This window comes from Falco peregrinus, chromosome 3 (genome assembly GCF_023634155.1).
Source record: "Falco peregrinus isolate bFalPer1 chromosome 3, bFalPer1.pri, whole genome shotgun sequence".
Taxonomy (NCBI): Eukaryota; Metazoa; Chordata; class Aves; order Falconiformes; family Falconidae; genus Falco; species Falco peregrinus.
The window spans coordinates 72,836,607-72,848,934 of record NC_073723.1 but is presented as its reverse complement, the minus strand read 5'-3'; the positions used below and the strand labels follow the sequence as shown (position 1 = coordinate 72,848,934).

General features: G+C 39.3%; 1 protein-coding gene across 2 annotated transcripts in view; it reads right to left on the bottom strand.

The window, feature by feature from the left end:
* Positions 1 to 12,043, bottom strand: part of ELP2 (elongator acetyltransferase complex subunit 2) — a 45,622-nt gene extending 33,579 nt beyond the window's left edge. For both annotated transcript variants that reach the window (XM_055799582.1, XM_055799583.1), the window contains exons 1-6: positions 11,909 to 12,043; positions 11,750 to 11,828; positions 10,535 to 10,620; positions 8,629 to 8,779; positions 7,277 to 7,354; positions 2,977 to 3,041 (exon numbers count right to left, since the gene is read on the bottom strand). In XM_055799582.1, the coding sequence (XP_055655557.1) occupies positions 2,977 to 3,041; positions 7,277 to 7,354; positions 8,629 to 8,779; positions 10,535 to 10,620; positions 11,750 to 11,828; positions 11,909 to 12,040 (591 nt within the window). In that variant the 5' untranslated portion in view covers positions 12,041 to 12,043. The remainder of the gene's footprint in view (positions 1 to 2,976; positions 3,042 to 7,276; positions 7,355 to 8,628; positions 8,780 to 10,534; positions 10,621 to 11,749; positions 11,829 to 11,908) is intronic.
* Between the last annotated feature and the right edge of the window lie 285 nt (positions 12,044 to 12,328).

Genomic DNA, 12,328 nt, shown 5'->3' with positions numbered 1-12,328 from the left:
GTTATATTTAGAAGTATTTTGACCTGTCATTCTTTTGTTTCTATTTTCTGCTATTTTTCCTTCTCTATTTCAGTTTTCCCCTTGGTCCTCACTGAATACCTAAGAAGTTACAGTACCAACAGTTAAATTTAACAAAACCTCATGGTCCAACTCACTTCACAGGCTTACCCATGCCTTTTAACTAATTTCTGAACATTTTTGCATAGCAGCAATCTGGTCTTTTTTCCTTTAGGCAAAAAATAAAGCTGTTTTGTAGGTAGCAGAACTAATGAAGCCAGGTTCTCTGTGGATATGCCCAGCACACTCTGAGCAACTAAATCTGCCCACACACTGGGTATACGTCCTTCAGGACCAGGCTGATAGTATTGTTCGGCAAATTTGGCAACAGAGGTCTTCTCAGTTTTTCTCTACTGGACACTATTCAGTTGTTAATCTCATTGAATTAGAAAAAGCCTGAATTATCTTTAAGTGTGCCGCTTACCAATTAGGCCAAATTATTTGGGGGAAACACAGTCAAATATGCACCACAAAATCTCACAGAAAACAAGCTCAACATAGAAAAATTTTGGTTTAAAGCTCTATTTTGATCCTGTGGTTTACTTACTTCACCTCCATAAGCCTGTAATATCTCAAGCAGGAAGACATGTAACAGTTTCTGAAAGATTTTCCCCTGGGTGCTTTTATTAATCAATACCCTCTTTCAAGAACTCAGAAAAGCAAAAAGCCCATTTTCTCTCTACTGCTTAGCACAGTATAGGACCTATGGGTAGAAAGTCTTAAGGATTTGAAGCCTGCCCACTCAACTTCCAAAACCAAGCCAGGTTTTATGAATAAATGTATTTCAACTGTAAAATCAATAAGTTTATCAAAAGGCTGCCTGAATCAGTTAACTGAAGATGCCTCATCCTCCTCCCTCAAGAGTATAACAGTGTCCTCCAAGTTTCATTAGAATGTCCCATTATGAACTTACATTCTACTACTTTTTTAGGATGTTAACTAAAAGAAGTTTCCAAGAATCACAATTATCAGAACAGAGCTACAGACTTTCACCACTGATGGAATGACAGAGAAGTTTAGATTCTAATTACTCTTCTGTGACAAGTTCTAGTAAAAAATAGCAGGATAACAGTATCACTTCCTTCAAATACTTTTAAAAGGTACTAGAGAAGCCATAATAAAAAGGTGTCAGCAGATGTGAGAGAACCTGACTCAAAAAAGAGAATCTCCCTTTAACAGCTAGGAAGGAATTTATGTCAGAAAGCTTACAAGGACGTTTCATTCTGTTAATAGCTGTAATACACTACACAGGCACTTCCACATGGATTCCACATGGAATCAAATTTGGGCTCTTCTCTTTGAGGTCTGTACAGTCTACTCAGTTAAAAGAGGTGTTCTGGAAAGTTAAGATAGACATCAACCAGAAGTCCCACCTCATTTGAAAAAGAGACTCTGAAGAGACCAACTCTGCCATGACAGCTGGTGAAAATACTTCCTAAAATTGAAGGCGTGAAAAATAACAAATGTAAAGTAAGAGTAAATTCCTTGTCCGTTGTATGAATAAAGTCTCCTACCTCCAGAAAATAGACAGCACCATAAACATGCTTACAAAGCTGAAGATGGATCTTGCTGTTTCCAGCTACCTTCCCTTATCCTCCACAGACTGACTGCATTTAAGAATGGCTAAGAATGCTGTTATACTCAGAAGTTTGGTCAACAACTGAAAAATAAGTTACATATATCTTAATATTTTTGGCAGTCAAACTGCATATTATACATTAATCTGAACAATACAAGAAAACAAGTTCCAGATTTCGAACAAGGAAAATCAGCTGCGCAGACCCCGAGATAAAAGTCTTTCTTTAGCACACTGAGAATCACCAGTGGCATTCTGCCATTGCTAATTCCCAGAGAACGTCATTAAACTGATTTAACTCATGAGCTGGGATGGGAGGGGGAGGCAAAAAAAAAAAAAAAAAGCTAAGAAAGCAACCATTCTTTGTGGTCAAGAAATCAACGAACATCGCAGATAAAGGATGAAGTATTTACTTTATTGACAACAAAAAATCTTATTATTGTATATGGCAACATGAACAGGCAAAATTATCCATAAAGTAGCTTTTATCTCTCTCAAAACACAAAGACGAGTATCTATTCATTAATCTCTAAGGGGACTGTGTCTGAACAAATCCAGAAGAGTAAGTGGTTCCTACACATGTCAGTTTCAATGGGGGTTCCTGAATGGTAGTTCATTGGTGAACTGGGAAGTGTTCGGGGTTTGAAGTTTTTGTCTAAGGGAGTGCTAGACAGAAAGAAGTAACATTGACTTCTGTTTTGGAAAACAGTCATTCAACACATGCTTTAGAGTCTAACAAAACTTCTGAACAGATGCAAGAAAGGACAGAATCTCTTTCTATTGCTCCAAAGGAATATTTATCTGTACAAAAAAACTAAAGATTGCCAGCTTCCAAATAATATGTGAAAAGTGTGTGCGCTTTCAGAAGATCAGATACTCCTTCAAATACTTCTTTTGCCATTCAGAAGCATTCACCACCAAGGGCTTACTTAGCAAGAAACATGTAATTCCAGATAGAAATCGTATCACTTATAAGAATTTGTAGACTAGAATTAACATAATTCCTCTATGAACCATTCAATGCATAGATACTCAATGAAGAATGACAGTCATAGCTGGTTTATATCATTGGGAATAGAAACACAGGCTATATTCACACAGGGATAAAGTAAGAAAGACTAACTTCTATGAACTGAATTCAACTTCATCATTCTGTATGTGCACTTCGTCACTACTCAGAAAAATGGATGAACTATTTGAACAGAGGCAGTTGTATGTGATGGCTATCTAGAGACAGACAGTAGTTATTGAAAAAGCTCAAAAAATATCAGCAGCACATACAAAAAGAAAAGAAGCAGAAGAACTGAGTAATGTTGTGAGCAAGAGACAAGATCTGTAATTACCTGACTATTCTGCTGTATAAACAAACTTATTTTGCAGTCATCACCACCACAAGCCAGTATTGGTACTGGAAAGGAAAAAAGAAATAAGTCTTCACTACTCAGGTTACAAACTCTAATATTCTAGGATATAAAAAAAATTATATAAACTGTATAAAAATCAATATAGTATCAATAAACATATTAATAGACTGATAAGCATAACACTTTTTATGTTTTCTCAGTTAGACACCTAATACTATTTGAAACAAACTAGTATCTCAAGACCACAAAATTCAGAAGTTACTTTGGCACATAAAGAATATCTAGAAACTACTCTTTAGCATCTTAAATATTTCCTTCAAGTTCACATATCTGTAGGAAGTTCCAAGTATTAGAGATTTTTTATTAATTATTTTATTGGCGTCAACAGGCATTTGTTCTAAATACAAAAAGAGCAAGAAGCAAAAGAAAATACTCTGAACTAATACAGTTCAAGTCCCTAAATTAACTGAAACACATACAGATGGAATTAGCATAATTATTATACAGCAAATAAGACAGACAGACCAAAAAAGGGAGACAGACCAACACCCACTGTACGCAATGATATGAAAGCAATTAACTTTATTATACACACACTCAAGTCTGGAGTAGTAATTCACTTTGGCCAGCTATCTAGAAAAGTGTGCAAAAAAAGGTAAGTCAATTGAATCAAACCAGACAAAGTTATGTCTAAGGACAAAACCAGAGAAGTGTATTACTTCATCTCTCCCACAGAAGATGACAGGGAAGAACAGCTGACCCTTACTCCACTCTGTCTGGGTCATAAGGTTGAAGTAGTACTGCTAGGGACCGAAATTGTAAAATGAAAAGGAGTTAATTACAGAATTATGAAAAAATAAGTTATCAGGGCTAGACATCTGCACTTCTCAAGTCTGGGTAGGAAAAAAAACAACTAGCTTTCGCTAAAATCAGCTCCTTCATTTTTTAAAAAAAGCCATCGCTTTATAGAGATAATTTTATTTTTACTATGGATAGACCAAAAATCAACTTGAGTATTTATAAGTTTATGCTCTATACTAACTTCCTCTTTCTGCCCGTACCAAATCTGCGCCTAGTTATCTGCTGTTCCTCTCACATGTTAAGTCACATTTCATATTCTTACACCTTCACCACTTGCTGCTTCGCTCCAGCCTTTAAGTCACTTTTCACCTCCATCCCCTCCTTGCTTTGCCAAAAAGGACTGCTTTGGACTGGAGGCAGTGAACTATTTTGAAAGAAAACCTGGTCTTCAGGTCCACAGAAATTGGGCAAGAGTGAGGTTTTCTTCCACAAACTACAATACAATGTATGTTCTTGGAGCTGGTATCCTTTCCTGAGAAACACATTTTATGGGCCACTATAGTATTTACACACTTACTCAATGGAATAAAAGTTTGACTAATAAAAGCAAGAAGAAAATTATGATCTAGTTGCTGTATCAGACAAACGCAAATACTTTCACTCAAAAAGTTCTATCAACAAATATATAACTGGCAAAAACAGACTAGTATATAGTTTTTCACAAATGCTCTAGAGTATTAGAATTTGGATCTGATTGAGATATAGTCCTGCAAAGGAAAATGGAAAAAAATAGTTGGAAACTGTGGTCCAATTGCAATGGGTAGAGTGGGATCAGCAGAGTTTTTTAAAATTTTGCCCATGCTTTTTTGATGTGTTGCAAATCTGTTCTGAGGATAAAATTCTTACTGTCAGAGGCCAGGCTACGGTACCCCTATTATCCAGGTGGTAGGAAGAATCACAGTACGTGACAGAAGAGCTGATCAAGATCTGTAAAATAGTAAATCCTATTCCCAGCATTTTAGAAGCAGAGTTTCTGCAGACACTGCAAGGCAAAAAGCAACCAAACAGTATGAAGCTCTTCTTCAAGACACAGAAAACAACTGCAAAGAAACTTTAACTAAGAGGCTGCCAGTAAAGTGCTTAAGCTACGCTCCAGCTGCAAATAATAGTTCAGGATTTTATCAAGTCTATTGGCTTTCTCCTTTTGACTTCTTCATAAAAAATGGTGCTTTTTTTTTCCCCCTATCATTTATTTCCAAGGACAACCTGTTAAAAAACTAGGTATCATGAACTTCAGTGTCTTTTGAAAGTTAAAGCATCCATTACATACGAATCAATTCGCAATGTGAGTTTTAAATTTCTTTGCTTGGTGAAATTAGAGGTTACTGTATATGCTTCTAGTTCAGTAGTTTACAACTTTCAGAAAGTAATTATGTATTTAATTCCTGACTTAAGAACTGAAGATTGACCTCAAGAGAAAAGCTTCTTTAAATCTTAATACAGCTGCCAACACAGCCTTCATAAAGATTTCAGAGCAACTCCTAGTTATCACAGATCATTTTCCCCTGAGGCTCATTAAAATTCCGAATTGCCATCACAGATTAATATTTCTGACAAAATGATCAACAGTGAGATTTTTAATAATACATTTTAAGATATTTTATTTAGATTTCCAAATTAACATACTCCTCTGTACAAAAAAACTATTCAGTTATATGGATTACTCTGTCAGGTTTAAGGAGAAAACACAGAACATGGCTATGCTGTATTAAAAGCTCCCTTATAGATTTCTAGAGGAAACATTTCTAATTATATATTTATGGTTCAAAATCTAAACTGTTCCTCAACAATTTCACCAGCACAGATTATTCATACTGGAACAGGCATTAAAAACATAATGTATAGATTTTTAAAACTCTGTACAAAACCTACACAAGTAATAACTTATTTGAAAATAATTTTAGCTCTTCAGAAAAGTAAAGTATTCTTTTTCAGGTTATGAGCACTGTGTTGGTTTGCATAAGTAACTTGAATTGGGATGGGAAGAGGCCAGAAGGAAGGACTGTCCTGTTCCGAATGCAACTTTAAGCAACGCTGAGTTTTGGGGACTCAGAGATTTTCACAGCAAAACAAAATGCTTGCTACTCCAACATGTAAAGAAGTTCAAGCACTCCAATCATTTTTGTTTACAGAACCATTTAGTTTTAAGAATTAATACGATAATCTTCATTTAAGGTGTTTCTAAAATGAATGGTCACTTCTCTTATATAAAACGTGATTCCAACATTAAACAGATGCAGATGTAACAGAGCGTTACAGTGAGAATTTCTTGCCTGTACAGTATCATAAATGAAAAAAAATAATCTATTGCTTTGCAATATGAATTTTATACTCAAACCAGCACAGCAGACAAACTTTACTTGTAACAAAAATTCACGCTGAAGGTAGTGATTTTAATTTACCCTCAAGCTTTTTAACTTCAGCCCAACTACCACCTGTTAGTATATTTACAGGAAAAATAGAGAGAGAGGTTTAAAGTTCCTTAGTGGTGAAGATGCTGCTTTTGATATCAAGCACACTCTGGAAACGGACATTAGCATTTCCAAATAACACAACACATCTTGTTAGAGCTTTTATATCTCCCATAATTATCGTAAGCTGAAGAATAAAATAAGCTTCTGTGTAACTGCTCTGAAGGCATACATTCAAAGAACACACCAATGTGGAACACATGCAGTGAATAGCTGAAAGCTAGATACAGTTAAGAAGCCTCAGTACTTGGCCTCTTGGGAGCCTGGCGTTGCTCCACCCAGGTGAAAGGCTGTAATGATACTTAAACACAAACCTAATTCAACATATGTATCTGGCTTGAGGATACATTTGGGGGGGGGGGGGGGGGGGGGCGGTGTGCAGACTTTTCGACAGAAGAACGTGTCTGTGGCAGGCTACAATGTCTGAACACTTCTGTTAATAGAAAACTATACAAACTATACCGAACAGGTTAAACTTGTTCAGCATCTCATTTTTTTCACATTGAAGAACAAACCGGAGATAAATACTGCTTGTTAATCTGCAATTTTTTGATGCAGGCCTGCAGATTCTTTTTCTGGATCTTGCCCTTCAATCCAAACAAGAACATATGCAGCAGCACCACAAGGAATGTGTGAAACTAACAGCATCATCCCATCCCGTTCACTTATAGTCCTGTTACCCTCCTTTTAAGCTCTCTGTCTCAAAAGTTTAAAGCACTCCATTTTGAGCACCATTTTGAAGACACTGTAATCAGCCAGTATTTTTCTAATTGCTAAGAAGAGTTCAGTGAAAATCTTTAGACAGAATCACCAGCTTAGGCTGGTTCCATAGAAAACAAGAAATATGGCACAAGCATCTGGAGTCAGTCAAATGAAAAATCTATTTGGGGCATTTCTTCGATTTTACATTTGCTGCATTGATATTCAGTATGTGCAGCTGTACTTACCATTGCTGCCAGGCAAGAAGGATAAGCAGACATCCATAACAAATCCATTTCCAAACTGCAGAATTTCAATGCATTTAGCTGGAAAACAAGAACAGACAGTGTTGATCTCATTCATCGTTAAGTATTACAGTTACACTGTCATTTCCTCCTACATTATGTAGTTAAAATTTCCCATTCAATTTTATTTTAAGGAGCTGAAAAACTACTGCCTTTTTCAGAAGCCTAAACAGCAACGCTGTCTTCTGCGGGGCCACAGAAATTCATCCAGCATTAGCTGAGTTGAAAGATAAGTCACTGTTCTCTGCTGAGTACTGAAAGTTGTACAGCTTCACTGTGGTAACACGTTCAGAAGCGGCAAATACTGCAAAGTATATCCTGTGGCAACAGCATACACTACAGAAGAAGCTAAATCCATTGCCACAAGAGCAGATAGAGGGATAAGCAAAAACCTGCAAACACCCCTGAAATCCTAGGAGTGGTTAAACTGGTAAGCCATCAGGACCAGAGTAACCAGCAGGAGAGCAGAAAAACCCTCAACAGAAGCAGAATTGATCCAGACAAAAAGGAAAGGACAGGACTTCACAGTGTTCTTTGGGAGCATGAGAAATGCCTTCCACAACGTGGGACTGAAGACTGGCAACTCCCATCTACTTCTCTCATGTAGGGAGGGCAATGTGAAATCGTAGAATCATAGAATAGCTTGGTTCCAAGGGACCTTAAAGATCCTCAAGTACACCAGATAAGGAAGAAAGTAACTTGAGACATGCAGTCAGTACAACTCAACTAGCAAATAACACTTCAAATATAGATTATCCTCCCTATTTATTTTCTTAGGTATTTCAAAGAGCTGTTCTCCCATGTGTCTATGGCAAGGGTCTAGTTCACCAGAAGGTCAAGATCCTATTATTCCAAAATTCATTTGACTCAAGTCAATAGTAACAGACAAATTACTAGTTTAATCTCACTTTTCTAATGCCAGCATTAATCGTTTTACTAAGTAATTTTACTTCACACACACATACTTCTAGTCTGCCCCCATGTTACAGGCCAAAATGATGGTTTAGATTACCAGATTGAGTACATATTAAAAAGAAACACCTAAATTAGCCAACACATCACTAATGAAAAGCAAAGAAAAAATCACTCTGCAGAACAAATCTGACTCAAAGCTGTTAAACTAGTATAACCTTCAGCTTCCAAAAAGCAATACAACGGTTTGATGTATCAAAGTCTGAAGAGAAATCAATGTAGCTCCATTAAAAGATGTTAGTATTTAGCCAAGTACTTCAATGGGTAAGTATTCATCATTTTTATTAAGTAAGATATTGTCCCTATTAAAAAAGAAAAGTTACCTTCTGAACCATGCCGAGACCAGATTCTCACAGTAGAGTCAGAAGCTGCAGAAGCTATTAACAGATTTACATCAGGTTCATCTGACTGGTAGACAGCATCCACAGCACAAACAGCTTCAGCATGGCCTTTGAGAGGAATGCTTTTCACAAGCTAAACACATCAGAAAGTTTTACACTTTTAAATTCCAGTAACTTAGCCCAGTGAATTTTTAAAGCCATTTTAAGAAAGAAAAACAAAATTAATACTGGAAATAAGTTGTATACCTGCGATGGCAAAGCATCTGCCAAGCTATGCTTAAGCCACAGCATATTCTAGGAAAACACAGAGAAGTGATACAGCAGTAATGAGTATTAGCTTGATAAAATTTTGTTCAAAGTTGAACAGAATTAAATGTTCCTGTGTACACTGTACAGACCTCACTATTGTTTGAGGAAAGCTGGAAATAGTACAGAAGTTAGGAAGAGCAGCTTTCCTCCCTTTTTTTCCTTCTTTTGCCCCTCACTGTAAGGAACATCTCATAAAGGTTTGGATAACTTCAGTGAAGTAGACAGCGCAGACAACACAATGGAATAAGTAGCAGCTACAGCAGATCCAGCAGCAGTTTCTTAGTGTGTTCTTGGAAATCAAAACAGCTTTTTCCTCATTTAAAATACCGCCATGAAAAAGCAAAAAAATCTAAATTTAGACTTAAGTACCTAATTTCTTAATGAATGAATACAGGTGATTCCATTTGTAATCTGCTCCTCAAAAAGCAAAATAAGAAGCTTTTAATTCTGTGACCAGAAGTCATCCAGCATTTATCCAAATTTTGTTATAAAGGCATTTGACATATCTTTGCAAAATATAGCCTGACAAGCCCCAGTAAGAACTTTGGTTGGTCTGATACAGAACTTTGCCTGTTTTTAAGAATTTATACTAGTCTAGAACTGTCATTAAAATGTGTGCATTTAGCTACATTGCTTTTCAAAGACTGCCATAAGGCTGTGCATCACATCAGCAGCGAAGGTTAATAAAGAAATCTGAAAGTTATTTAGAATAACTACATAAGCAGTTACAATAGATCAGGATAAGAAATTACTTATTTCTGAGAACATTACCCATCAAACCAGGTGCATTTCCCCCCAGTATGCATTCTCATGCATTTTAAAATGTCAAGTCTAATCTAGTTTGAAATAACCTACGAAATGGGTTACCTACACAGCCATTCCCAAACCAACGCCTAATAAGTAGGATTTTAAATGTTAGATAATGAAGTTTTTTTCACCTAAATTTCAGTTCATTCTGAATGCTCTTTTACACCATATTCCACTTTTTTTCCCTTAGATTTTATAGTATGAATAATAAGTTAACATGTCTCCTTATTTCTTCAACTTCTCTGACAAAACTCAATTGTTGCACAGATTTATTTGGGGTTTTTTAGAACATCTGCCCCACCTTGCATATCATCCTGGTAAGGTTACCCATACACAAACATTACACTGATACACAGGTTGACCAGAAATCACTAGAAATAGTTATAAAGAAATGAGGTAGGGTACAGGAACTGCCAAATCAAAATGAACCTTGTGGTTTGAAGATTTTAAGGCAGTTTAAGGAAAGAGATCAGAAAGCTGATGACTCAAGAACAAACAGGATCTTTTAGACATGCTAGAAATCCACTTGATGACTGGTTAGCTAATTTCTTAATGAATGATGATTTTAAAAAGATAAACTACAGAAAGGAAGAAACAACATTTAAAGTAAAACACAGCATGACAGAATACCAACAATTTGAAGGAGATATGTGGTTCAATAGTCAAGGCAAAATGAAGAGGTATGAATAAGAAATACAGACAAAACAGACAATCTGTGGTATGTGTGAAACCAGGGTGGGGGGAGCTTTAAGAAGAGGTTATTCCTGCTTACCTGATTATTCCATGTTCCTGTTCCACTCCATTCCCAGAGAATGAGTTGTTTATCAGACCCACCAGAAACTAACTCTGCTTCAGGAGCTAAAAGTAAGTTTTGGTATGTTTTGTGAACACTTACTTTGTAACAGCAGTCAACAACATAAGCAGTTACAGTGGTTACCACTCACAAAATACCATGTCTCAACTGTACGCGAAGTTTCCATCAAAATAAAGCATGGCTAATGAGTTGCCCTGTGCAGGACAGCTAAAGAACCAAGGTATTCTCTAGGACAACATAAAGAGAAAAGTTACAGGAATATTTAAAGTTCTATATGAATATGATAAACGTATCTTTCCAAAAAGATTCTCAAATGCTACAGTGTTATATTTTCTTTGTTTGGACGTTTTGGAGGATTGGAAAATAAAGCAAGAAAAATCTAAACAAACAATTCAAAGCTTCACATGCAAATGTAATTCCCAAGTTCGCTGAAAATAATTTCTTTTAATCAATTTCAAGAAGAAAATGGTTTAGTACTATTAAAAAAAAGTTTTTACCTCAGTACATACCTCCCAAAATAGCAACTGGCACATTACATTAACAGTCTAATCAATGGCTCTATTTCTCTTTGTCAGTGGGTTTGTGTAAATGCCTAAGGGCAAGAATATGTGCCTTTGCAAAGTCTGCACTAAGCAACTTAAAATCCTGGAATTGCTGTCAAGCAAAAGCCTCATGGGGGTCTCAAACACTTAAGGGTTTTTTTTGTGGTTATGACCTCTATGGAACTTACAGCTTTAGTCTGAGATTTCTTAAAAGGCGTTGCAAATCCGTTTACCAAGTCAACACACGCAAAACTCCAAGCCCCTGCTGAAGGGTGGCAGCACAAGCACCACAGCCGCCGGTCTGTCAGAGCCACCGCAGCCCAAGGCAAAGCGGCCTCCTGGGCTGCCGCCGGCTGCGGGGCCCGCACACCGCCCCACCGGATCCCCTCGCTTACCGGGCAGCTCACCCGAGTCCGGCGGGTCGGACTCCTGCGGAACCACCTCTTCAAATCCCTACCGGGAAGTCGGGCCTAAGGCGAGGGCGTGCGCTGGAAGCGCTGCAACCCCCCGTTCCCTTCAGCAAGCCCCACAGCCCCTCTCCACCGCCAGCCCTGCCGCCTCACCTCCCCAGCGACCCCCGGCCCCCGCCCCCAGCGGAGGAGAGGCGCGGAGGAAAGGCCTAGCTACTCACCGCCGTCCCGCCGGCGGACCCAGCGCACGCAGTTCACTCTACCGGCGTGGCCGCGGAGGGCAGCGGCCGCCCGCCTCCCCTGCGGGAGAGAGAAAGCACCGAGCGTGAGGCCGCGCTGCCGATCCCGATCCCGGCCCGGCCCGCAGCGCACAAGCTCACCGCCGGCTCGTAGAGGATGACGTCGTGGCAGCTGCCGAAGGCGAGGAGCCCCCCCCGCCCCCAGGACACGGCCCCGCCGCCCGCCCGGTTGGCGCAGCAGGCGACGTGACAGACTTCCACGGGCGCCGCCATCTTCCTCACTGCCGCGTGCGCGACAGCGCCCGTAGCAACGACGCCCGCGGGGGCGGGGCCTCAGGCGGGAGGGGCGGGGCTGGCCCGCGGCCGCGGAGGGGCTGCGGCGGGGGCGGGGGCTGCGGCGCGCCCGGGGACCGGGGGTCGGCGGTGTCCGGCGGGGGGCTCCCGCCGCTGGGCCTGGCGTGAGGGGAACGGGCCGGGCCGGCACCGCACCCCCCGCCGGCCGGGGCGCCTCGAAAGGGGGCGCAAACCCCACCGAAACGGCCGTTAGTTCGGGTGGGGTTT